This window comes from Emys orbicularis, chromosome 1, assembly GCF_028017835.1.
Source record: "Emys orbicularis isolate rEmyOrb1 chromosome 1, rEmyOrb1.hap1, whole genome shotgun sequence".
Taxonomy (NCBI): Eukaryota; Metazoa; Chordata; order Testudines; family Emydidae; genus Emys; species Emys orbicularis.
The window spans coordinates 128855327-128882497 of record NC_088683.1 but is presented as its reverse complement, the minus strand read 5'-3'; the positions used below and the strand labels follow the sequence as shown (position 1 = coordinate 128882497).

Here is a 27171-nt window from a genome sequence, read left to right as displayed (position 1 = left end):
GCTGCAAATCGTGGAGCCGGCTTGTAGTGTATGGGTGGCACTAGGGTGGCCAGATGTCCTGATTTTATAGGGATGGTCCCAATATTTGGGGGCTTTTTCTTATATTACCCCCCACCCAATCCTGATTTTTCACATTTGCTGTCTGGTCACCGTAGGTGGGACAGTCGGGGAGGCTCATGGGGCGGGGCCTGATGAAAAGGTCTGGAGGGCCTGGGGTGCAGGACCCGGTCAAGGTAAACCTGAGCAGTGGGCAGTAAGGCTGCCCTCACCTCCTGAAGTACGCGCCGGGGAGTACGAAGGGCAGAGAGCCCCATGCGCTGAGCAAGCGTCAGGGGATCCACCCAGTCTCCGAGTCCATGGTCATAGTCCAGGAGGTCTCCGACTCTGGTGACTTCTGCCAGGACCAATAACATCTGTGACAGCCAGACATTCCGGAGACAGTCAGACATTCCCTAGTGCTAACATTTACCTTAACACAAACCCTAATGATGAGACTTGAAAAATCACTGACAATGACATGCATAAGCAATACAAACGGGAGCCCTTCCTCCATTAGTCCTGGATGATTCGTTTTTGTCCCTTGCGCAACTACTGTCGGCCACTCTCGAGGCCCTTCGTGTGCCCTGTTAAGCAGGACTAGCCCTTGCATAGCTCCGCGGCGCCCACACTTTCCTGGGAACTTGGCATCTCCTGCTCTGCAGCCCAGCTGTTGTTCTGCAAGCGAACCAGCGAGAGCGAGAGAGGCGCTCGCCGCTGAAGCAAAGCAAAGGGCTGATTGCCGGAAGTGGGAGCCTTCGCTGAGCCTGACGGTTAGAAATGGGGCCGAGCGGAGGCGAGGCCGGCTCGGGCTGGCGTTAGGGCGCATGGGGCTGGCCCCCGGGCTGCGATGAGGGGCAGTGCCTGCTGCCTGCCCGGGTTAGAGCCGCCCGCGCCGCGGAGTTAGCGTCTCGCGAGCCGCCCTCTCCGGGAGTCCTTCCCCCGCCTCACCTCGGGCTTGGCGGGGGATTTTCCAGGCACAATGTGGCTCCCGCGCTTCTTCCCCAGCGCCTTGCTGGTCTTGGGGCTCTTTTGCAGGCGTGAAGCCTTGGTCAACTCCAGCGCGGGTAAGATATAAAGGGGGGTGGGATAGGGAAGGAAAGAAAGGGTCCCCTCTGGCCTGGACTATCCGAATAGCCGCCCCCTCCCACAGCAGAGGCAATCTGTGGCTTGAAATAGAAAGCTGGCTCCTCTTTCACTTCTGCACGGTCAAAACAAGCATGCATGTGTTTTAAAAACAGATCGCTGGCAGCTTATTTGCCCTCTTTGGATATTTTTGAACTGTGTTTGCAAAAGATACTTTCATAAGCAGGTGGACACCTCGGGATTGTTTGCCCCACAGAGATAATTAATAGCCGGGGATAATCTCTCAGGCTGCAAAGATGATCCTGGATCACAGCTGCTAGAGGCTTCAATGAGCTGAAAATAAGGGGTGGCCTAGAATAGTTTGTCAAAATTCCTAATAATTTCTCAGTCCTGGGGTAGCCGGGTTCCTTCTTGGGATCTTTATTTATTTACAAATAACGTTTGAATAGCTGTCAAAGTACTTTGCACACTAGAATGCATTCTGCACAGTGGGGAATTGGCATGAGTTGGGTTGGTTACCAAAATCAGGTGGTTTGCATAAGCAGCAAAGTGATCATGAGCACTATAGGCTTTAAAGGAGCATGTCATGTGTTTCGTGGGTCAGGGCTCAGTCATATGTTTCGGCAACAGTGAGGCTTTTTTCCTGCCGTGAACAAGCATTTCATTATCGAAGAGAGAATCTTAATAGCACTATGGCTAGCCTGTAAGCAAGAAGTAATGTACTTCTCCTGGAGGGCATAACTTCATTGAATGGTAAAACAGAACAGTCTCAAGACTGGTTAAAACAAAAATAAGAAATTGAACAACTACTGGTATGCCCTCCTCCTTGAAATATGTACAGTTTCATTCAAACTGTTGGATTGTGATGCACAATGAAGGTTGGACAGTGTGTGTTTGAATAATATATGTGGAAAATAAAGGTCCATCAGGTGGAAGCAATCTGTTTTATGCAAAGATATCTCTGAAATCTTTTGAAGTTCTAGTTGTAACAACATTTTCAGTATGAAGAGATTATAGATGTATTGTTCACAGCACTATAGTTTGAGGCTGTATTAACATTGCCATAATTATCCTTCTTTTCCCTGGTTCATAAACTGAATGACAGTCTGGATACACTGGATTGAAACTTGCTATGCAAGATCTTAATGCAGAAGTGGTTTTTTGGTTGGTTCCAAACTTCTGATGATATCAATCTGTTTTAAGAATTGCAGATTGATTTTAATCTAATTTTGCTGACAACTCATAAACAGTGTGGCTCGTGTTTTAACTTGACATTTCTCTTTCAAAAGCACTAAGTTGTGCAAAAAAAGTGTTAAGCAACATACCTGAATTTTAGTACTACAGATATCATGGTTAATTCAAGCATATGGACTCTTTTGGATCAGTGTGTCACCATGTTGAGTCAATAGGCAGTAGAGGTTTAGAGAAACTGAATAGTCTAGTAGACCTGTGTGTGGGTTTTTTTTATTTTTTATTAAAGCTTGCGAAGTGTTGATCGTCTCTTGGCTAATGATCCAAGAAATAGCCATGACTATGAAGCAAATTGTTCTAAAAGCCTGGTTCTTGAATCTGATTATTCCAAAATAGTTCAGCAGTGCAATGCCATTATACTGATATAAGTTTGTAGTGTAGACCAAGCTTTAGTGTCTCCATGCATGGCAACTTGATGGAGTGTTGGCCTTAACTCTGAATTTCCTTTTTAGCTTGTAACTCTTACAGTGGCTAAGGCACTCGACTATAATCCTGAAGGTCGTGAGTTTGAGTCGTGTTCCATCTTGCATGGAAAGGCCACCTCCAGTTCACCCAGCTGCAAAATGGATACCTGGTCCATGGGGTTAGGGATAGTCAAAGGTAGTCTGATGTGACACTGGCCACATCTCTCTCCCTTGTGTACTGTAGGCTATGGAATTGACTTGCCTTCACCACATCAGTCCGATGGTTTGGGGAAACTTTGATTTGATTTTTACAACTTTGCTTTAAATTTAATATCGTTTTGTAAAGCATAGAAAATATTTGGTAACAAGGTATTTCCAGCCCTTGTCATATGTAATAAGATTTTACGCCAACATTTAAAAAAATTATATGTTTGCTAATTTGGTACTCAACTTGAGACACATTGAGTCTCCTTTTCTCCCTCCCCTTGGAGATGCTGAGCTGAAGTTAGTTGGGGGTGTGCTTCTGAAAATCAGGCCCTGAATATCTCAAATTGGGCACCTAAAATTAGTGAGCACTTATGAAAACCTGGGTTGAAGTGGATTGAATCCCTGTGTTTGTAAAATGCTGGTAATGACTTCCTTTCTCACCCAAACGAGACCAGAGGAAGAAGTCGTTTTTCACACTTTTTATAGTTGTGTGTTGTTGGTTTCCGCAGTACATTTAAATGGGGAAACAGCAAAGTGATAACCCACTTCCCCTTGGAGGATGCCTGGCTACTGTTGCAAGGCAGACCTACATTTTTATAAAGCTGGTCAAAAAATGTAGGAAACACCCTCAACCAGCTTTAGATAAACATATTTAACACATCTATGACCAAACACTTTTTAAAGTAAACCTGAAATATAAATTAATAATCCATTTGGCTAGGAGTATCCAGTGATTGTTTATGTGCTTTGTATTAACAATATATCTTCTGAGTTTGGAGGAAGTGGCTGGGTTTTCTTTGCTAGCTCTCTAATTAACTCTTTCAAATGTATATTGGTGTATGAAAGAAGTTAGGTGTGTCCGATCTGTGTCCTTGCACATGCATTACAGGATGTGTGTGACTATCTAGTTTCTAATACTCCCCTTAGAATTTCAGGAGAGATTACAATTCTGCACAGCAGTACTACTGGGTGAACAACACCAGGTTGGTACAGGAGATTTAGGCTATCCTATTTCACAGGGATTCTTTCTCTTTCCTCAAATGGAAGAAAACAGTTGTATTTGCCTGTCACATAATGGCACATCACTACAACAGTCGTGTTTATAGTGCAGATAGGGTAACAATGCCTTTGTAACAAAGTGAAAGCTTCGTGTAGTCTATGCTGTCTTCTAGTTTCAGGGAGCCAGTTAAGAGACCTAGCACAGGTGGAACTTAACTGACTTGACTCCCTTTCCAGGGTCTGCTATAGTTGCAGTGTGTTTGGGGGCTTGTCAGTGGCCCTTCCTTATGCTGATAGTTCCTGCACATAAAATACCAACATATAAAAGGGCCCTCTAGACAATCTTAAAGACTTGGAGTCCCTTGTTTCAGAGTAGCAGCCGTGTTAGTCTGTATCCGCAAAAATAACAGGAGTACTTGTGGCACCTTAGAGACTAACAAATTTATTAGAGCATAAGCTTTCGTGGGCTACAACCCACTTCTTCGCATCCGAAGAAGTGGGTTGTAGCCCACGAAAGCTTATGCTCTAATAAATTTGTTAGTCTCTAAGGTGCCACAAGTACTCCTGTTATTTTTGCGGAGTCCCTTGTGACATTTTAAGAGTAAAAGGAGGGACTATAGAGGAGTGGTTGGGTTTCCCCTACCCTTTTATTTGCTGAGTTAATTTGGTTCCGCTGTGAATGTGGTTCCTTGATTGAGAGAGTTTGTATGGAATCATTGAGACAAACATGGAAACAACTGAAGGTGATTTTTGCCTAGTGGGAAAATTGAATGGCTTGGGGGAGTAGTCTGGTAGCCAAATGCAAGTTTTGGGGAATACCTTGTTTTAGTGTCCACACAGTGTTGGTTTGTGTGTGTGTGTGTGTTTGTTTTTTCTTGTGGATTCTGAATTGAAAAACCCTAAATTCTAAAAAAAAAAAAAAAAAAAAAAAAAAACCTGCCTGATGACCCCTTGTCACTGCTTAGCACTTAATTCCACACTGCTCCTGATTCACAAGCGAGGTGACAGTGAAACCCCCTCTCACTGAACTTCATTTTTTTTAATAAACTCCACACTAATATTTTGTTATGGAACATAAATTAGCTAGAAGGGTACATATGTTATCTCTGTATTAGTGTCTGTATTAAGAATATACCTTACTAGTATGTTCCCTTCTCTCCCAGAGACACAAGGCAATTTATTGTTCTCTGAACATGCTCGCTTAGGGTATGTCCAGACTACCCGCCAGATCGGCGGGTAGCGATCGATCTATCGGGGATGGATATATCGCGTCAGACATACTCACTCCTGAGAAGTAATGTCTATAACTGTCCAATATTTCAAAATTAACAGATTATAAACAAACACATGTTCCAGGAACATGGAATGGTATATGCAATGGCATGTACTTCAAAACCACCTTCATGAGGCAGAAATACAAGAGATCCACAAAGAAGAAATCAAGTCAAGTATTCCTGCAGTTGCAAGAGACAGCGAAAGCATTAAAAAGAAGCTAGAGCTGTGTATTGATCCCTTAAACCCCACTAAGCACCCAGAGAAAATAATAAACATTGTCCGTGATAGAGTGGCACCGCTATCCATCAGTGTAGATGACACTTACAATTGGAATTCACCAAATGCAAGAATTTGAACGTAGCTGGCCCACAGGGTTCTGTAACACAATACCAAGGATAGCAGAGCCACTGGCATGGACAAAGCATGTACAGGTTTGTCCAACAAAGGCATTTGACACTTGCCTACAAGCAAGTTCACGAGAGGTGGCCATGAAGAATATTTTGTCACATGAGTTGGTTCCTGTACCAATGTCAATGTTCTCTGATGCTGGTGACATGAGGCTTTCCAAGACTAAGTTTAAGCTAAAGAACCAGCTGCAGATAGGTGTTAACTAGACATACTTAACAAGACATCACCTGTAAAGTCATTCTTTCAGTGGTATGCTGGCCAGCAAGTGATATTCAAGGACTCTGTGTCCAATTTCTGAGACTTCACTGAACACAAGCTAGCTGTAGGTGATGTACACTTTGTCTTTGAAAAGTGCAAAGACCTCATCACAAAGAGTGTCACAAGATCTAGCAGAGCTACAGAAGCAAGCAGGGTGCATCAGCTGAATGCAAGTACAGAGCTACTGCCACAGAAAGTTGTTTTGACAGTAACTGGAAACAAGAAACTGTTGATTAAAATCATTTGTACAGAACTCATTCAAGACCAGAATTTTGACCAAGAGAACCTATTAGAGCACAAGCTAGTCATTGCAGGTAGAGACCACACCCCAGTTGAAGTAAAGAAGGAGGTGTGGTGATCAACAGGGAAGATATGGCCACCTGAGGAGTCAGACAACCTCCTTGTACAACAAATGGTGATGGTTGCGAAAGAGAATCCTGTGGGAATTATCAGATAACACTGATGTTTGTCTTACTCTTGCATCATCACCTTGAACAGGGCCTAATTTCTTAAGTGATTATGGAATCTCTAGTTCAAGAGAGAGCTGTAATAGACATTCATGCTACTGCAAAGCAATACTAGAACATTGTGCCTGGACTGTTAGCTGCCCTTGCACCCTTGGGCAGTGATGCAGTAGCATCCTATTTTGGCCTTGCCACTGTGAAGATTCTGTGAGCTGGTTGACATCAGTGCAGCAGTGCCTGATGGCTTTGAACTGGCAAACAAACTGTGCCACCATGTCAGAAGCATGGGAGAAACAACATGCAGTGAAAATTGGTAAAGGTACCACGTCAACACCAAAGCTCAGCTCCCTACCACCACCAACTGAAGTATTTTATAGAAAATGAGCACATCTTCAGGCATGAGTGTGGGAAAAGTGCTTTGGAGTATTTGGTTAAAATATTACTATAACTTTAACAAATATATATTTTGAATTTTTTCACATTAAAAAGTGTTCAACATATGAATTGAAAATTAAGGTTCATACTGTACCCCCCACCTCCTGTCTTATATACTTGAATTATTCATATACATATTAATGATATTGCAAATATTAATACATGAAATGCATGTATTAACTCTTGTGCCTTGTTTTTTGTATGCCCCAAATAATGTGTGAACACTTGATGATGGGTGGGGTGGTAAGGCAGGGATGAAATGTCGATAATTCCAAATGCTCAACAGTGATAATCATCAGGCAGACGTTTAAAATGTATAGTCTTGAGATACAAAATTAACAAAAAACCTTGTATGGACCCTAAAGCAAGGCTGACCAGACTGGCTGCTGGACTAGAGTGGTAATGGGACATAAATGTTCCAGGGCTGTTAAGCACTCTACAAAAATGCAAGATCCCTGGCCCCCAAAAAGGTGAATATCAAAGGCCATGATGCTGTACTGAGCTTGATGCAGGTGAATCCCTGCCTCATCAGTCCAGGAGGAGGGTCAAAACTAGCATCCTCCAGAGAGAGGATGGAATACAATACAAAGTGATGGAGCAGTGGGTTTTGAGATGCACCTACTTACTTAGTTCTACAGTTTTTCTGTTCTACATTAAAATCATTGTGCTCTGATCTTATTGTTAATGAATATCCAGTAAGCAAACACTAAGTAATATTTGCCAAATGCTGTTTCCTCTACTTATATTTTGCTTTTAATTCCAGTTCCAGCAAACAAAATTCCTTGTTATCTCTAGGTCACAAGTTCAAATCCAGCCTGGTTTGGTAGCAACCAAAAGTCATCACCATCTGGCTGTTTGTTAACCTTCTAGAAGGGAGGCAAAGAATGGAATAGACCTGTAGACTGAACTAAGCTAATATCCCCTAGAGGTGATCATTCAGGTTTGGGTTTCCTGATCCCACTTTTTTTGTCCAGTGACTAAGGTATGGTCTTGGAGGACCTGGATTCTATTTCTGGCTCTGCCACTGACCTGCTATGTGAATTTGGGCAGATAACGTCACCTCTCTGTTTCCCTCCCACTTTTGTCTACTTAAACAGAAAGCTCTCTAGCGCAATGGGGCCTCAAACTCAGCTGAGCCCCCTAAGTGCTACTGTGATACCTATATTCAATGCAGAGAAGGCTACAGCAACACAGCGAAGTGGTAGTGCAGGCTATGTAGTGATCTGTGGGTGGAGGACTTTGTTCCCCTGGCTGTCAATATGACACTTTTCCACCAGTATTAAGCTTCCCTGCTGCGTAGACTGTCGGTCCTTCATCAGTTAAGACTGAGCCAATCACAACACGTCTTCAAATCTTCTCTCGCTCTGGCCATCCATCGCCATGCTTGTCCATATCTCCTTGTTAGGAAATCATCCCACCTCTTTGGAGGCCGACCGTGTGGCCGTTTCAGTTCTTGCGGATACCACTCAGATATAGCTGCAGTCCATCTGTTGTCACTGCCCTTGTCAGTGTTCTGCAGTTACGAGTGCACACTGAGAGAGTTGTCCGGTTTCCTTTTGGCGACCTGGCACCTGAGATTCTTTTCAGCCTCTCATTGATCGAATGCCTCACTGGCTCCGGAGTGGGGATCGAGGGACGTGCAGAGAACTGAGACTTGGTTTTCTGTGTTGTTTTAGCCATTATTTTCAGCCACCCGCTGGCGGGGCTGTCAGTGGCGCGTTTACCGCCTCAATTTAGCTAGCTTACAACCTCAGAAACAGGGATTATATGCCCCTCCGCAGAGGAAGCAACCCTCTTGCTGGGCTGACAGTCCGACACCTTGATAGCATGGTTAGATCTGCCGGAGAATACACTCCGCTATCATCACTGTCGAACAGCCAGGGTCACCGCTGCGCCACATTGAGGTGTCGAGGTAGGATTTGCAGCAGTAGACTGAAGCTTCCCTGAACTTGTAACAATTGTGTATTAAACTGCCCATGGCTTAAACATGTATTTTTATGCCTTTATACACCCTGACATGTAACTGAGAACTTGTCATATAATGGTGAGGGACTCCTAAGTAGGCTGTTTCTTTTCCATTCATCGCTTGTTGATGCAACCAGTAATGCTGTACAAGCAGAATACATGTCTGCTTGGGATGCCAAAATAACTAGAGACTTTTAATAGGAAACCTCAGAGTAAGGAATTTTCCAACTTGATATAACTGAATGGGAGGGAAAGATGTCCTCTCTAGTACCTCTATCTTGGCTCTCCTAAACTCTTAATAAATGATGCATTTCATTTGTAGGTGTTACCTTTTGTTGTTTACAGGCCTCTGTAGAAACAAGTTGATCAGGTTTCGATGGACAGACTGATCTTGGACACTGCAGAACAAACACCTCAGTTGGCACCCTTTGGGGGCTTTTTGCATAGGCATGGAGACTGAACTGCCCTCTCAGCTTGCTTAATGAGAACCAAGATGAATTGAACCCTTATTCCCAGTGCTTAATTTGTAATGAAAGAGTTGCCGGGACTCAAGGAATTTTTTTTTATATTAATAACTAATGCGCCCAGCCCAGAGATGCCAGGGCTATGAACTGCCAAGCCTAGAGGTGCCGGGGCTCAGCACTGGCAAGCCCTGGCATAAATTAAGCACTGCTTGTTCCTGTAGTTTGGGGCTGAGGCAGTGGGGAAAACCTTTCACTGGCCATACTGTGTCTGTACTGTGGCTAAACAAGAGTTAATTTTCCATAACCTTTTTCTCTTTTGAGTGAATTTAGTGCCTGTGAAAAATTCCTCTTTGATTCTAGCAGTCAGTGGTTCCCAAACTTGTTCCGCCGCTTGTGCAGGGAAAGCCCCTGGCGGGCCGGGCCGGTTTGTTTACCTACCGCGTCCGCAGGTTCGGTGTCTTGTGGCTCCCAGTGGCCGCGGTTCGCTGCTCCAGGCCAATGGGAGCTCCTGGGAGCGGCACAGGCCAAGCGGTGGAACAAGTTTGGGAATCACTATCTTGATTCTAGAAGGCAGCTTTTTTTGTTGTAGTTAAAAGCCAAACACCAAGAATCCATTTTTCTTTTCCTTTTGGAGTAAGAAATAAGTTCACTTTCATTAATAGATCAGGCTACTGCTTTAATTGTGGAATTCTTTGCTATGTTCTGTATTGTGTTTATAAATTAGATTTAAGAAAGATCAATGTCTGAAATGGTATGCTCAGAGGCTGCACTGAGGGGAAGCCTAATATGTGACAGATGACTCAAAAGTAGGCATGTTATCAAGTCTATCAAGTGGTGTTTATGTGGCCTGCATGGCATATTAGTTCTGCAGAATCTGTAAAAACTTTTAATATGAAATCTTTTAGCACCCAGGAAGGTAACTATCAGAATGTGAACAGAGGGTGGCTGTGTTGTCTTCTTGAATCTGCAGACAACCTGAAACAATGGTCGCAAACTGTGACTGTTTGATTGCTGATAAGGTGGAAGGGACTGGAAGTTGTTGCATGGAAGAAACTATGGAAGAGAGACATTCAAAGAAAAGAAACAGACGGATGATGAAAGAAGAGAAATAATAACAGGGATCCTAAAAGTGAGCTTATTTCCCAGTGAATGATGCTGAATGCAGCATCAAGGTACTACAAAACAAAAGCTAAGTTTTGAGTTCTAACTCTGCCCTGGCTCTTTGTATAAACTTCTTGTTGACATAAATGGGAATTATCCCTATGGACTGAAGGAAATATGGAGTACTAAATCTGTAATTATGGCCCATGAACAATAATTAGAACTGGACTTCAGACCTCTCCACCGAATGTGTTTTGAAATTGACTCTAAAAGAACTGCTGTTTGTGCGCTGACCTTATTTTTTCTGGATGATCCATTCAGGTGTAAGTGATTTGGAGCCAGCTCAAGGCCACAGAATAAGACCGGCAAAATCATTTAACAAACACTAACTGTATATAAGGGCTTGCCTACACATGGGTTATTCTGAAATAACTCCCAAGTGTGTACACTCTTATTGTGGATTAAGCTAAACTGGAAAAAAACGCTCTTGTTTCCAGAATAAGGGCTGGTCTATACTGAAAAGTTACATCAGCATAGCTACCTCTCAAGGATTGTGAAAAATCCACACCAGAGAGTAGTTAAACCAGTCTAACCTGCAGACCTTCGAGGAAAGAATCCTCACATGGTCACACTGATTAATGTTCAGCTGGTGTGAAAAAACAGCTGAGTAGGCATTATGAGTCGTGAGCCGTTTTGAGCAGTCAGCATATTGAGCAGTTACTTTAAGCACTGTGGGTTTTGTTGCTAACTATTAACTATGGTGTGAAGCACAGATCCCCCACCTCCACCCCCTATCAGGGTTAGTTCTATTCTTCCTTCTCCGCTCCCCCCCCCCCACACACACACAGAAAGAGGGGGGGGAAATGTGAAAAAAATTCACCCCCCCCCGAAACTCATCTCTATTTTTTTATTTATTAAAAGTGTTAATGAGTGTTTTAAAAAAACAAACAAACAAACAAAACACCTATGGTAAATGGTAACAGTTTTCAGAGCGGTAGCTGTGTTGGTCTGTATCAGCAAAAACCACGAGGAGTCCTTGTGGCACCTTAAAGACTAACACATTTATTTGGGCATAAGCTTTCATGGGCTAAAACCCACTTCATCAGATGCATGAAGTGAAAAATACAGGAGCAGGTATAAATACATGAAAGGATGGGGGTTGCTTTACCAAGTGTGAAGTCATCTAACAAGATGAAATCAAGTAATAGCAGGATACCAAGGGAGGAAAAATAACTTTTGAAGTGGTAAGAGAGTGGCCCATTACAGACAGTTGACAAGAAGGTGTGAGTAACAGTAGGGAGAAATTAGTATTGGGGAAATTAAGTTTAGGTTTTGTAATGACCCAACCACTCCCAGCCTTTATTCAGGCCTAATCTGATGGTATCTAGTTTGCTAATTAATTCCAGTTCTCCAGCTTCATGTTGGTCTGTTTTTGAAGTCTTTTTGTTGAAGAATTGCCACTTTTAGGTCTGTTTTGTTTTAGGTCTGTTATGGTAAATGGTAGTTACTTTAAAGTTGCAACTTCTTAGACTATGTCTCCATTAGAGAGATAAGTTGACACAAGTTACGCTGATTATCATAAACTGCTCTAATTAGGTTGCTTGCGCATGTTCACACAACACTCGTTTTGTCAGCAGAGCCTGTTCAGTTTCTGCTCTAGCATCAACAGTGAGAGCAGTGGACTGTGGGTAACTATCAGTCTGTGCTACACTGCACCTTCTGCAGCTAGGAGTTGTGGGAAGGCAAAGTGGATCACAGTGCATCATAGGTTCAGGCTCAACATCCCATGATGCAGCTTTTTCTGTCCCATCATTCCACGGGCTTCCGACTACATTTTGTGCCATTTTTCAACAGTCCCTGGTTACTCTGTGCCCGCCATCTCCACCTGAAAGCATGGATCCTGCATTGCTGTCTACTCAGTGTGTTCCGCAGGGTCTCCACTGCGAAGCTGCACAAGGGAATGTGAAGCAGACACAAACACAGCTCGTTTTGTACATTTCTATCCCTTAACTCACTTCTAGCATATAACAAAATAAAGGACAGCTCTGCCTCATGTAACTGAGCAGTATCAACTCAAAATGAGCACTTACCAGAGCTGCCCTCTCCTGCATCAAGCGCGCCAGAGTGCTGGGACTGGCTCGAACCCTTTGGGGTTAAGAAGTGTTCCTGGCTTGACACGCTACCAGATGACCCTATTGCTTGTCCTATCTCATCCTCCAACTCCACTGCTTTGTCCACCACTTCGTCCTCAGGGTTGAGTCCGCTGGCCGCTATCTCCAACCCCCCTGAAGTATCCATGGGGCTCTTGGTGGTGGAGATGGGGTCACCGCCGAGGATGGCATCCAGCTCCTTGTAGAAGCGGCAGGTCTTCAGTGCAGCACCAGTGACAGTTTGACTCCCTTGCCTTCTGGTATGCTTGCCTCAGCTTCTTTATCTTCGCACAGCACTGATGCATGTCCCGTTCATAGCCCTTATCCAACATGCCATGGAAATCTGCCCATAGGTGTAGAAGTTTTTATGACTGGCGCGGAGCTGGGACTGTACAACCTCCCCTCCCTACAGAGCCAGCAGATCCAACTACTCTAGTGTACTCCATGCAGGAGATCATTTAGTGTGTGGAGCTGCTGTGGTCAGCTGGAAAGAGGCAATGTGAGCTCTCCATGCCGAGCAAACAGGAAGTGGAATTTCAAAAATTCCTGTCCCTTTAAAGCGGGAGGGGCAGATGCCTGTGTACCTGGGTGTAGGGCAGTGGAGTTTGATCTGCAGACCAGAGCGGTCAGGATGGGCATTGAGACACCTCCCAAAGGCCATTTATGGCGACATAACCAAGTGCAGTGTCTACACTGACACTGCGTCAATCTAACTTTTGCTGCAAAAAGCCCTACACCTCTCCTCGAGGTGGCTTTATTTTGTTGGCATAGCAGGAGAGTTAAATCAGCGGGAGGAGCATTGTAGTGTGTACACCTCCACTGTTTTTTGTCAACGAAAGCTGACTTTTGTAAACAAAACACTTTAGTGTAGACAAGGTCTTAGTGAAGGTTGAGATGGGGGGAGAAAATGCATTCCTTGCAGTCTTAGTGTAAGGCCTGTGTTGTATGAAGTAAAAACTAAAACCGTAAATGGGGCTATTGTTGCAATGAACGGGACCATCTGAAAGCATACTATAGAGCAGGGGTAGGCAACCTATGGCATGCGTACCAAAGGCGGCACGCGAGCTGATTTTCAGTGGCACTCAGACTGCCTGGGTCCTGGCCACCAGTCTGGGGGGCTCTGCATTTTAATTTAATTTTAAATGAAGCTTCTTAAACATTTTAAAAACCTTATTTACTTTACAACAATAGTTTATTTATATATTATAGACTTATAGAAAGAGACCTTCTACAAATATTAAAAAGTATTACTGGCACGCGAAACCTTAAATTAGAGTGAATAAATGAAGACTCGGCACACCACTTCTGAAAGGTTGCCGACCCCTGCTATAGAGACAGCTGCTTTTTAGGGCATGTCTACATTACCCGCTGGATCCACGAGTAGCGATCAATCCAGCGGGGGTCGATTTTTATCGCGTCTAAACTAGATGCGATAATTTGACCGCCGAGCGCTCTCCCGTCGACTACGGTACTCCACCGGAGTGAGAGGCACAGGCGAAGTCGACGGGAGAGCGTCAGCCGTCGACTTACCACAGTGAAGACACTGCGGTAAGTAGATCTAAGTACGTCAACTTCAGCTACGTTATTCACGTAGCTGAAGTTGCGTAACTTAGATCGTCCCCCCCACTTCCCCCATAGACAAGGCCTTAGAAGCCAGTGACATAACATGTAAATCTTGTGCAAGGATAAAGTTTTCTTTTGATAGTTCTGAATTCCTGTGCATATAATCCAGTCTGGCTGTGGTTGCTGCTACTGCAGTCCTCCCAAGTCTCATACCTTCAGTGTGGCTAACTTTACAGTATCCTCTTGAGGGTTTAAAAGGGCACCTGACCTGCTGCATATTCTGTGAGGGGATTGGAGAAGGGAAGCAGCAGCACTGATTGTCCTCAAAGCAAATCCAGTCCATCTAACAGAGGCATGGAATAATAGGCAACATCTGTGTCAGCATTTACTCCATGATAAGAGTTGTTCTGCTGAGGAAGTAGCTCATGTATGTTTTTATGCCTGGTAAGTTCTCTGCTAGCTAGACTACTGGTTGGCGGCAGAGAGAACTTAGCATGAATTGTGCCTCTTGGTTTAAAACTGAAGGCTTGTCTACACTTACAGCACTGCAGCTGCACTGCTGTAGTGCTTAGTGAAGATGCTCCCTATGCCAATGGGAGAGTTTCTCCCATTGGTGTAAGTACTCCATCTCCTCAAGAGGCGGTAGCTGTGTCAGCGGGAGAAGCCCTCCCATCGACATAGAGCTGTCTACACCGGGGGTTAGGTCGGTGTAACTACGTCACTCGGGGTATAGAAAATCCACACCCCTGAGCAATGTAGTTATACTGGCATAAGCTTGTAGTGTAGACTAGGGCTGATAGAGACCTAACCATATATCTGAAAGAAGCTATTAAAAACAAAAACAGAAGACCCACTGATTACAAAAAATGAGCTTCTTTAACTACGTGACAAATGGATTTTGAGGTCTTTTGTTTTTGTTTTTCCTCTCAGCTACTGGCACTAATTAGGCTTTCTTGCAGAACCTGAATAACTAGTTAATATGTTAATTCTCATTATCTGTATGCTGGGTCACACAGTGTGGCTCTTAAACTAATGCAGAGGGTATCTAAGGATCATACTCCAGCAAGACTGCATTATTTAAGGGAAACTGCCCTGGCTTCAGCCCCCAAACTTCTCTTTGAATGAATTAACTTTTATCAGATCTCCTCACTTAGAGACTTATTGTGCCATCAATGCAGAATTCAAAGATCAACGTGCACCAAGGAAAAATGTTAAACTTCTCTAAAGTGGCTGGGCGTGTCTTCACTAGGAAATCTTGGGTGAATTCTGGAAGTTTTGCCATTGAGTTCAGCAGGCTCTGGATTCCTCCTGATATGTCTAAAGACTATATTGTGAGGATAGTGCACTGACCAGTCAGTTATGCCAGTAGACAAGGGAAAGTGGCATTCAGCATCATGTCAGCTAACTCAACTCATCATATTTATTCCATACCGAATGCCGTTTGCCTTATTTGCAGTCAGTTCAGGCATGGCCAGCATTGTCGGCTAACTCAGTTCTGCACAATGTAAGATTTTTAGTGAGGACAGCCCCTCTGATGTACACTCATTGTGGGTCCCAGGCTTAAACGCTCATTATGGCTTTCTTCTGGAGAAGCAGATCTTTTTATGGTCTGTGGTGTTGTGATGTGAATTTATTTTTTTTTTAATTTAATTTTATTTATTTTTTGTACCAAATTCTGTTTTGTCTCCAGATAATTAATTTTGGACCCCGTAAATCTTTAAACTCATTACATCTATCTCCTTCCTCCCCTCCCTTTCAAAGATACCAATATAACTTTTTTGATTGTTGGATATTTATTTAATACAGGTCTTCTTGAACTCTCTTTGGACAAGTTCAGAAATGTGCTACTGAACAAGACCATCCCAGTGGAAGCTGTAATAAGGAATATTGCAAGCAACGTGACTGTCATTATTTTTCAAGTACATTCCCACCAAAAAAATGTAACCATCTCTTTTGATAAGGTACGTATGAAGTTGGAATCCAAATTCCTCCATTGTGTTCACATTAACTAATGGTACTCACCATTAGAAGAGGAAGATTAGAAAAACACTCTGTGGTAAGGATAAATTTTACGTTGGAGGGGCGGGGGGGAATGAAACTGCATGAACCATGCATATGTTTTTAAAGTTTTAGTCTAGCTCCCAGACTTTAGAACTAAGAATCTTTCTCATGTCTACTCAACTTTCTTGTAGCTTATGTCTCTCAAAAAACATGGAGCCATTTTGTATATTGGGATTCTGAATGAATGAGCAGTTGGCTGCAAACTGCTCTGAAGCTTTAAATGTGGTTCTGTCACATGACCTTTGAAACATGCTGTAACATCTCATATTTGACCTAGGACTGACATCAATATACCAGTTCCCCACTCAGTGGTCTCCACTAGGATACAAATCTTTGGCTGTTGCAATTCATATTTATAGGTGTGGATGTTATAGGGCCCTTCTTAAAATTTTGTGTATGGCTTTTGTTTTGTTCCCCTAATTGCTGCTTCTGGATTTATTTTTGTTTAACTTTAGTGTGTGGGATGAGGGGGAGAAATGCTCTTAAAAGCTCAAATTCATTCTCCGTTTTTCTTTCACAAACATGATTTTCCCCCCCCCCCCCTTTCTAATGAAGCATAAACATTCTTGCTGCTGAACTCTAGGCTCAGTTCAGCAACAGTAGCAATGGACAGCGTAATCTAATTCTGTTGCAAGGAGGATGTAATTAGTTGGTGGGACAAAATGTACCTTCTTCAGTATAATCTCTGTACCATTAGGTAGCTTTCCTGTGACTGACCCCATTCTCCTAAGCAAAACTTTCATGGGCATTTCAGCAAGGACTCACTCACAGGGTATTTGGGACAAAATTGGGGAACTTGTGATTGGTGGAGGTGGTGGCTGTGCAAGTTTCTTCTCCCAACGCTTTAACCCACTCGCTTTTCTGGAATATTCAGTAGTACTAAACTATTGCTGCAGAGGTAACTGCATAAAGCATTGCTTTTTATGTAGGTCCTAAATAAAGCAAATAATAATAATTAAAAAAAAAATCAACAGAATGATCAATGTAAAAAAATCACAAATGCAACATAGGTACTTAGAAGACTGAGAACATTGCCTCAGACTAATCACTCCAGTGTCATATTTTGAGCCCAAACTAAACGATATTGCCTCTTAAAGGAATAAAGATAAAATAAAGCCTGTGGCTGGCTGACTTGTCTGGAGTATGCAGTGATCTAATAGCTGGCAATGGGATGCATGCCCCAGGTAATGTGTGCCTTCAGGAACGAGCTCTCTGTGTGTCTGTCACTGCAAAAACCTACTGCTTTGCTAAAATGTGCTTGGGTTTTATCTGTTTGTTTTCAGAATTCCTCTGCAAATAGCTCAGGAACTGGAGTGGACAAAGGGTTAGTTTCCATCCTTCGGCCTCAGCAGAGTGTGTGTACATGGTACCTGCAGTCTCCGGATGCCAGCCAAGTGTTGAGCACAGCCGTTTCTTTTGCTTATTCTGAGAGAGGTAAATTTTCTTTCCCTCTCATTCTGTTCTGGGATAACAGAGTTAAACTACAGATCTTTTCTCTGGAGGGCCATATTTGTTGCCCAGTAATATATAGAGCTTGCACTAAACACACCAGAAGTCCTGACACTTACTGTGGGGAATGGATGCCAAATCTGGGTTCAGCATTTAATCAACTGATTGATTGTACTGAGATCTAACATTAAAGCAATTGCTATATTGGAGCTGGCTGTACAGGCTTTGCTAGTCTAGAGCCCCAGTCCTGCAAACATTTATTCCCATGTTTAAGACTAGTCAGAGTTTCACTGAAGTCCAAAAAGAACGAGGTGTATTTGTGGCACCTTAAAAACTAACATTTATTTGAGGATAAGCTTTCATGGGCTAAAACCCACTTCATTGGATGCATGCAGTGGAAAATACAGTAGGAAGGTGTGTGTGTGTGTGTGTGTGTGTGTGTGTGTGTGTATATATATATATATATATATATATATATATATATATATATATACACACAGAGGATGTGAAAAAATGGGTGTTGCCATACCAACTGTAACGAGAGTAATCAGTTAAGGTGAGTCCATGTGACTTATTTGTATGTATATACCTATAGGATCAGGACTCTAGATTTCAAGATCTTTGGAGAATGGACTATGCCTATTGGTACATACCAAATGAGGCCCTAATAATAAATACAACAAAAGCGAACTATAGCTTCATTCCATTGCACTACTGAGAATGCTGCATGAGGGAGAGGAAGATTTGCTACATCTAACTGTCTTATTTTGTTTGTTTTTAGATCCTATCCCTGGAGGCTGCAATCTGGAATTTAACTTGGAAGTTGATCCCAATATTTATTTAGAGTATAACTTAATTGACACACGCATCAAGTTTGCCCCTGCAAACTTGGGATATGCCAGGTGTGTGTAACTTAACAAATAGCCTTCCTTGTATTGCATTTGTGCAGAGCTGGAAATGCTTAATAAACAATATTATCCTGCTGGAAAGGTTGTTTCTCTCTCTTAGCAAGAGAGAATTTTGCATATAGCAAAAGAACTAGACAGCAAATGAGGGGAGATGCATAGCTGATCCTCAAAATAGGTTAATTTTGTGCGGGAGAGAGGAAATGGGGTGAGGAGACTATCCATAGATTGTGAGAGAAGCTATACTACCTAACATTTCTGATGTTTACCCTAGTGAAGAATACACAGTTATTGGGACTAATGATTCTTCATCGGAAAACATCTGTTCTGTTCTAGAAACGATTCTATACAACTGGTTTTTTGGTTTTTTTCCCCTTCATTCTATTACAGGGGTGGGCAACTATGGCCCACAGGCCGGATCTGGCCTGCGAGCCATTTTAAGCCAGTCCGCAAGCTCCCGCTGGGGAGTGGGGTTTGGGGCTTGCTGCACTCCAGCCGGGGCGCTGGGTCAGGGGCCACACCATGCGGCTCAACCCCACTCTGGCCGGGGCGCTGGCTCAGGGGCTGCACCACGCAGCTCGGCCCCGCTCCGGCGCTCCGGCTGGGGTGCAGGGCCGGGGGCTGCACTGCGCAGCTCCCGGAAGCCGTGGCATGGCCCCGCTCCAGCTCCTACGTGCTCCAATGGGAGCTGTGCCTGCAGACGGGGCAGCGTGCAGAGCCACCTGGCCGCGCCTCCGCATAGGAGCCAGAGAAGGGACATGCCACTGCTTCTGGGAGCCGCTTGAGGTAAGCTCTGCTTGGAGCCTGCACCCCTGAGCCTCTCCCCGTGTCCCAACCCCCTGCCCCAGCCTTGATCCCTCTTCCGCCCACCGAACCCCTCGATCCCAGCTCGGACCACCCTCCTGCAACCCAAACCTTTCATCCCCAGCCCCACTCCAGAGCCCGCATTCCCAGCTGGAATCTGCACCCCTTCCCACACCTCTACCCCAGCCCTGATCCCCCTCCCACCCTCCGAACCCCTCGGTCCCAGCCCAGAGCACCCTCCTATACCCCGAACTCCTCATCCCCACCCCAGAGCATGCACCCCCAACCAGAGCCCTCACCTCCTCCTGCACCCCAGCCCCAATTTTGTGAGCATTCATGGCCCGCCATACAATTTCTATTCCCCGATGTGGCCCTCAGGCCAAAAAGTTTGCCCACCCCTGTTCTATTACCATGATAGCAGGATCCTTGTCTGGAAGTCTTATCTAATCTTACTGCTTATCACCTGCAGTCCTAATCTTCTGCATAGTGTAATGCATCATGATAGATGGCTGTTGGCAGAGGGTGGGGAAGGATATAAGGCCAGATGGAATTTGTGCCTTTGTCAAAGCAGAAACTCTTTCTAAGGAAGGGCTTTTCTAAGGGCACGTCTTCACTGGCAACGTTAAAAGTAGCTGCCAGCGCTGGGAACGCGACTCCCAGCGCTGGTGCACTGTCTACACTGGCGCTTTACAGCACTGAAACTTGCAGCACTCAGGAGTGTGTTTTTTCACACCCCTGAGTGAGAAAGTTGCAGCGCTGTAAAGTGCCAGTGTAGACAAGCCCTAAAGCTCTATGTTGTTGGATGGATTCTAAGGTTGATCTGTTCTGCATTTTAACCTACTCGAGGGGAAAAAATGTGAATTCTCTCCTAATGTCTGTCTGGCTGTTGTGACAATTTAAATGACAACTTGGAAAATCTGTGTTCTATTTCCTTGCAATGGCTTATGTTAAGCATTAGCTATAATGGCAAGGTCTGTTGTATGTGCTTTAGAAATGCAAAGTAAAACATTCTCTTTCCCAGAAGATTTTACAACCTGCATGTATAGCTTGAAGACAGATTGAAATCTAAACTCTGAGCCTGAACTTCTTTAGAAAGAGCCAAATCCCGAAGCCCAGATGTGGATCTGGATGTTGAAATATCAGTGTTCAGATCTGGAGTTCTGCTTCTGCCAATTATCGATACAAATATAAGATCAGGACTCTTGGTCTGGGCATGTGGCTAGTATAAACTTTTGTTTGTCTAATTCCAGAGGTGCCAACCCTCCCTCGTGTGATTCAGGGACAGGCCAGAACTCTAGATGGCGACTGCGCTATGACATCTATCAGTATTTCTTACCAGAGAATGATCTCTCGGAAACTGCACTCCTGAACCACCTGCGAAAGATGTCTGACGTGCAGAGTGTCCGAGCTAATGGCATTAGAGTAAGTTTTTGGCCTTTTGGATTGCCAACAAAGGAATGTGTGGGGGAAGGAGTGAAACAGTTGCAGTGTTGTAACACCAGGATGCTATGTTCCCTCTGGGTTCTGTTCCATGTCATAACACCACAACTATTGACCTCTACTTGTGGAGTGTGACATCTGTGAAATGGGTATCTCGTAGAGCTATTAACTGTCAGAAATTGCTGTATATATGCCTTGCCTTCAGGGGTATGATCAGCTAGCTGGCCCATTCTGATAATGGGAGAACTTCTAAACTGATGCTCTGTTAGAGAGCTTTGGTGTAGGGAGCTACCTGGAAATTGGGTTCTAACTTCCTGTGGAGTTTGATTATATTTGCCTTGTGACTTTATTTATTTATTTTTTTAACTTTTATCGTGAGTCTCAATACAAATTTAAGAATGATCAAAAATCTGATTTCTGCCTTCAATCCTGAAGTTTAGCCTTAGCCAATATGGCCACCATGTCTCCTTTTTAGCAATGGTGCTGAGGCCACAGGCTGGCCCCAGCAACATGGCCACTCTATCCCTCGGCTGAGGAGGAAATGTGGGGTGGGAGCAAGTGAATGTGGGGGGCTTGCAGGAGACTGGGGAGCACAGAGAGAATGTGACTAGCACACTACTTCTCCAGTCTAGCTAGGGAGAGGATTAGAGCGGGGTAGAATGGCAGCTCTCCACATCGCAGGGGACAAGACGGGGAAGTAGAGCTCCCTGTGAACAGTATGGCTGCACTTTCATATTTATTCAACGCTGAATTTTTGACCCTTCGCTCTCTCCCAAATTGGGAGCGGGTCGCTTCCTACTAAAAGTGCAGAAGGGGGATCAAATGCAGGCCCAAAAAATGCAATTCATGATTTGGTGTTAAAAATCTCGGGGGCGGGGGGGTATTTTTGGCCTGGGGGGTAGATGTAGCATCTGATCCATGAATTTTGGGTTGGATTGGCAATACTGAGCGACGGCTTGTGTGAACTGGCTCTTAATAGGCAGAATTCCCACTGAAGTCAATGAGGCTTTGGCACACAGATGACTCTTGGATTACATCCCACATTTACTTAACTCTGCCTCTAGATCTTTAAACACTGTTCCAGAGTCAATACCCAACATGATTAACCTCGGAACTTTCTTAGATAGGCTTACCAAGGCATCCTGGTTGGATGGCATGTGCCCCAGGCGTGATGCAAAGGAGGAAAGGGGCAGAGCCCTTTGTAAGATGACAAGAGTATTTATCAACAGTGACAAATTTTTGTTTTTTCAGCTGGTTTCCTTAACAACTGACGAAAAGACCAATGTCCACTTCTCCTCACTCCCTGGACAAGGAGTGATCTATAATGTCATTGTGTGGGATCCACTTTGGAATACCTCTGCTGCATATGTACCTGTTCATACCTATGCCTGTAGCCTCACTGCCCTCGTGGATAATTGTTTCTCTCTCAGTAAGTCCAGTAGACCTGTATTTTTTTTTTTTATATGGACTTGTGCTTTCAGTGTGAGTTGCTCTATTTAACGTGCTCAAACCTGGGCTTGGGCTTCTGCATTTGTCAGCAGCTTTGGAGAATATCTAACGCAGAGCAAGAAACTGCCAACTTTATGGCATTTTAGTGTGTTACTAGCATGAGAAGTGATTCTATGATAGGGAGTTTCCCTAGCTTCTTTCAGTGACCCCAGATCTAACTTGTCAAGTACATAAGTGCAGGTATAGCATCTACACTTCAACTGCCTACCCAAGCTGTATTCTTAATCTCGTGCACCACCAGTAAGAAGGATGCAGCAAATGAAATTCATTGGCTAATGAATATGGCATATGGATTAGAATAGGACCCAGCTCTCTCCAATAGTTGTGTTAACATGGTAGTGCAAAAGGGAATTAAAAAAAGTATGAAGTGTATCTGTCACCAAGCTGTTGAAATATGACTCTGCATGTAGTGAATTAATCTCTTGAGTAAGAAGGTGACATTATTTTTTACATAACTGCCTTTCTGACCATAACTGCACAAGTGAGTGTCGACCGCAGGAAAGTGTAGTGCCTGATTCGCCGCTTCCTTGCAGCTCACGAAGTTGCTTACACCTGTACAAAGTGAGTGGGAGGCATGGGGGATTATTGTGAGGGAGGGAAGCCAAGCTGTCATTCCAATGCTTATAGCATGTTACGCCTGCCTGATATATGGGGACAGGAAAATCTGGCTCTATTTCGGGCTCTACTCTTTGGAGCCCCACTCCTGCATTGATATTAGAATGGGAAGGAACTACTACCCTCTGTGGGATGGAATTGGAACTGTCCAGTAGTTCCAAACCCTGTTCTGTTAAAGGAGATGCTCCTTCAGCTCATGCAGTACTCATGTGTAGGAGCTGTCGATACCCATAGTGTCCACAGTGAAAGCATATGTGGCCATGGCTCGTTACCTTATTCACATCTGTGTGTGTATATGCACGCCCAACTTTATTTTTTGTTTCCTTATAGGAAGACTCTCCACCAAAATATTCTTCACCACTTTTGCTGTTCTTGGTCTCTTTATTTGCTTCTTTGGTCACAGGTTCTGGAAAACAGGTACTGCATATTGTGGGGGCTGAGGTGTGGCTGTCTTTGTTTTGCATGTAATAGGGCTTCCTGGCTGTAGATTGAACAAGCTTAATCTGCATAATCCTCACTCTTGATCCCACATGTATCTCCTGTTTAATGAGGTTTGCTGTAAGTGTTATGGGAGGGGACCCCCTGTTCTTGATCCCACAATTTTATAATGGACTGAAAACTTGTATCTGCAGTTGGTGAGAAACTGGCTATAGATGTCACAGAACAGGAAGCTAAAACTAGCTGGAGGGGACAGGGCAGTCTTATCATAGACTAGCTGAGTTTTGAAGAAGTGAGCTAACTTTATTTACCAGTGCCAGACATTTGGGTGGGCCTGTGCTGTTTGGTTATTTACTCTATGCAAACTACATTTTTATAACGAAAATCTCATTTCCTGGAGAATAGATGTCTTTTTAACTGTACATAAAAGTAGGCTTAGAATGGAAAATTGTCAGAGCATATCAAACTATTTTTTTCTCTTTATTTTTTTAGATTTGTTCTACATGGGCTTCATTGTCATGGGCTTCATTTTCTTTGTATTATTTGCTAGAATAACCTCCCTTAGCTATGATGGTAAGTAAGGACAAACGTGTGTGTAAGTGCGTGCGCAAGATTGGGGTCAATGGCAATGTCCCATTGAAATCCGTTGGGACTGGATCATGGCTCTTTGATAGAAGTAAAAGTTGTCCGGACACAAACCAGGCCAACAAGATTCTGTTATGATGAATTAACATGTGACTGTGCCATCCTTAAAATTAAAAAGCTGGATCACTTTCCTGAGCCATAATACAGATTGTCCCAATAGTATCCAAAAGCCCAGAGTAACTGCTGGCTCATGAGCTACTACTTTTGATTTAGAGTGAACTGTAGGATGGCAGAGGTTACACTGGTTGGATTTGGATACTAGAGGAAGGCCATTATTTTAGAAAGTAGTGAAGTTGTATTGTGCCTCTTCCTCCACTGTCATTGCAGTAAGAAGGGATGGTCTTGTGGTTAAGGCATGAGCTTGGCACTCTTATTGCAATGACCGTACAAAATCCAGAAATACTTCTGTTGTCTCATACTGACTCTCTGGTATTCTGATCGGTGTCAGAAGGCATTTCAACAGGTACACATGGCTATAGCCAATTTTAATGGCTTCATTAACATTTGGGTTTCATCAGATAAGGGTAGACTTAATAAACTTATATAATTGAAGTAGCATTGCATACCAGCTCAACAACTGCGATCTTTTAGGACCTTACCAAAACTGTTTTTTACAGGAATTGGACATCTTGGACACACTTTCTTACCACACCCCGTCCCCCCATTCTCTTTTACAGTTTGTCTGATTCTGACAGCAGTAGCTGGACTCGTTGGAGGGCTTCTCTTGGTTGCTTATTGGTGGAGATTTGGCTTTGTCCTTCTCTGTATGTCAATTGTTGGACTTGTGCTGGGATTCTTCTTCTCATCAGTGATCTTCTTCACTCCACTAGGTATGCCTTGTAGCATTTTCTGTTACTGTCTGAATAGTCATTCAGAGACTGTACTGCTGCAGTAACACCAAACTACTGGGGTGGGGGCTGGCTTCTGAAGTAGATTCTGATGTCTTGCTTCCTGTGCAGCTTGAGACTGGGCTTCTGGAGAGGATGCCATGTGCTGGCTGATCTGTGGCAAGTGACTGGAGCATTAAAATGGGTGTTAACTAATTATGTACTTCCGAATGGTTGGGAGGATTATGTAGTGTGTCTGCAGCACTTTTGAAGCGATGAGTGTCGTTGCACGTGGACAGAATGCTGTTTATAATAGGAGCTTTTAAAAAAACCAGATCCCCTAAGGTGGCAGACCGCAAATGACTTTGTATTTGAATATGTTGGGGCTCCCCCCAGAGTGCTTGGTATTTAAATTAGATTTCTGTCCCTGTGCACGTAGATCCATTCTTGCTTCTCCCTTCCCCCTTCCCCCCCCCCCAAACTGATTCAGGTTGCACCAACCAAGAGTCTACAAGCCTGTAACTTGGGGAAGGGACTGTGCTTGAAGATGTTGTGAGAGCTGCTCCTTTTCTGGTTTGAGTGTTGGGAGATTAAAATACAAACAAAAAGCCTTGTGCACAGTCATGTCCTGGAGGGAGGAGTTTTACTCCTAGCTGTACCAATGTGCTCTTCAGTGTCTATTCTGACTTCACTAACAGGTGCGGCTGCTGTTCCCCCTAGGGCATCTTAAAAAAGACACTACTTAAAAGGCTGTTTGTACAGCTAGGCTATTGAACTCAAGTACTTCTGGGATAGTGGTGTCAGCAAAGCTGCTTCCTTCTCTGTATCTCCAGAGACTGCATTCATCTTGCTGTGCCATGGCAATACTGAACTCAAAATTGATCGGCTGTCTTTTTTTCTCTCTCTCTCCAGCTAGCATAAACCCTCAAGCCAAAGATCCGATTGGGAGAAGGGACAGCTCCAAGCTGTAGGTTTTCAGTTAGGTTAAATGAACTGTATGAAAGAGTTCACTAGTGCGTGACTTAGAGATTATTGCAGGATCAGTATCTGTGTGCAGACCTCTGTTGAAGTCTAGTGGCATTCCAAACTGGTACAGGGATCTGCCCATGCAGAGCTTGTGAGATTGGGGCCTTGGATTGTAAGCCCATCTAGTCAGTAAGACAGTCTCTCATTTGTGTGTAAAACTGTGCTCGAGAACCGCTTGGAATCTTAAGAATTTTTTCTAAATCTCTTGTTGACATTTCAGATATTAACATGATTTTTTGCAAATTTTTTCATCAACTTTTTCACTTTTGGATCAGTTCTACTGTGTACATTTATTGTACAGTAGTTACAGTAAACCCAGCAGACTGGTCACTGACTGTTGCGATGGACCACAAATGATGAAGATGTCGATTTTGTATAACACAATGGACAGAAATGGAAAGAGAGAAATTCAGTGGCTGATCTGTCCTGCTGCCCATATGTAACTACACGATTTCACCTCACAGTACTCTGGGAACCTATTCCCAGAACTCCCTGTATATTGGAATGAGACTCTAGTCTTAAAATATTATCAAGTGTTGTGGTCCTTTACTTTGCAAAATCAACTCCATTTACACATGAAGTCTTACTTGTGGCTGATTCACAATGTGGTGTCTCTCCACAGGAGACTACAAGGTTTTTCGTGACGATGCTGTGTTTTGGGTGACCTTTTCCTGCATAGCATTGATGGTGCCAATAGTCTTTGTTGGCTGTCCAAGAATTGTAAGTATTTGCACTACCTGGCTTCACTTTCTACAACGGTTGAGCATATGTGTATCTCTGAAAACAACATACTCCTCTAAAATTTTTGGTAGAGGAAGAGGTTTGCCCAGGGATGTAATCAAAGAGCCTTGTGCAGCTCTCAAAGAGTCCTGACTCGCCGAAACCTTTAGAGCCTGCTCCTCTCTTGTGTGTTAAATACATAATTTGTGGCATATTTTGTTTGCATTGGGACCCCGTTGTGCTGGGTACAGTACAGACACAAAAACCAGTCCTGAAGAGACTCTAATCTTTAAGGGTCTGTCTACACTGCAATCGGAGGTGTCACTGCAGCACATGTGGGCATACCCGAATTAGCTTTGATTCGACTAGCTCAGACAATAGCAATGAAGCCATGGCAGCATGGGCTAGCCCCTAGAGCAAAGGTTCTCAAACTTCATTGCACTATGATCCCTTATTACTACACGACCCCTGGAAGGAGGACCAAAGCCTGAGCTTGAGCCCTGCTGTCCCAGGTAGGGGGCCAAAGTCAAAGCCCAGTCACCACCGGGTGGGGGCGGGGGCCCAAAGTCTAAGCCCAAGCACTTCAGCCCCAAGAGGGGGCTTGTAACCTGAGCCCCGCCACCCGGGGCAGTTGGGCTCGGGCTTTGGATTTGGCCCCAGGCCCAG

General features: G+C 44.0%; 1 protein-coding gene across 1 annotated transcript in view; it reads left to right on the top strand.

The window, feature by feature from the left end:
• The first annotated feature begins 1018 nt into the window (after positions 1 to 1018).
• TM7SF3 (transmembrane 7 superfamily member 3) overlaps positions 1019 to 27171 on the top strand; it is a 29351-nt gene continuing 3198 nt past the window's right edge. Inside the window, exons 1-10 of the mRNA XM_065416234.1 lie at positions 1019 to 1103; positions 15873 to 16027; positions 17411 to 17561; positions 18358 to 18478; positions 20536 to 20707; positions 21977 to 22154; positions 23180 to 23266; positions 23780 to 23860; positions 24610 to 24762; positions 26408 to 26505. Coding sequence (XP_065272306.1) covers positions 1019 to 1103; positions 15873 to 16027; positions 17411 to 17561; positions 18358 to 18478; positions 20536 to 20707; positions 21977 to 22154; positions 23180 to 23266; positions 23780 to 23860; positions 24610 to 24762; positions 26408 to 26505 — 1281 coding nt within the window. The remainder of the gene's footprint in view (positions 1104 to 15872; positions 16028 to 17410; positions 17562 to 18357; positions 18479 to 20535; positions 20708 to 21976; positions 22155 to 23179; positions 23267 to 23779; positions 23861 to 24609; positions 24763 to 26407; positions 26506 to 27171) is intronic.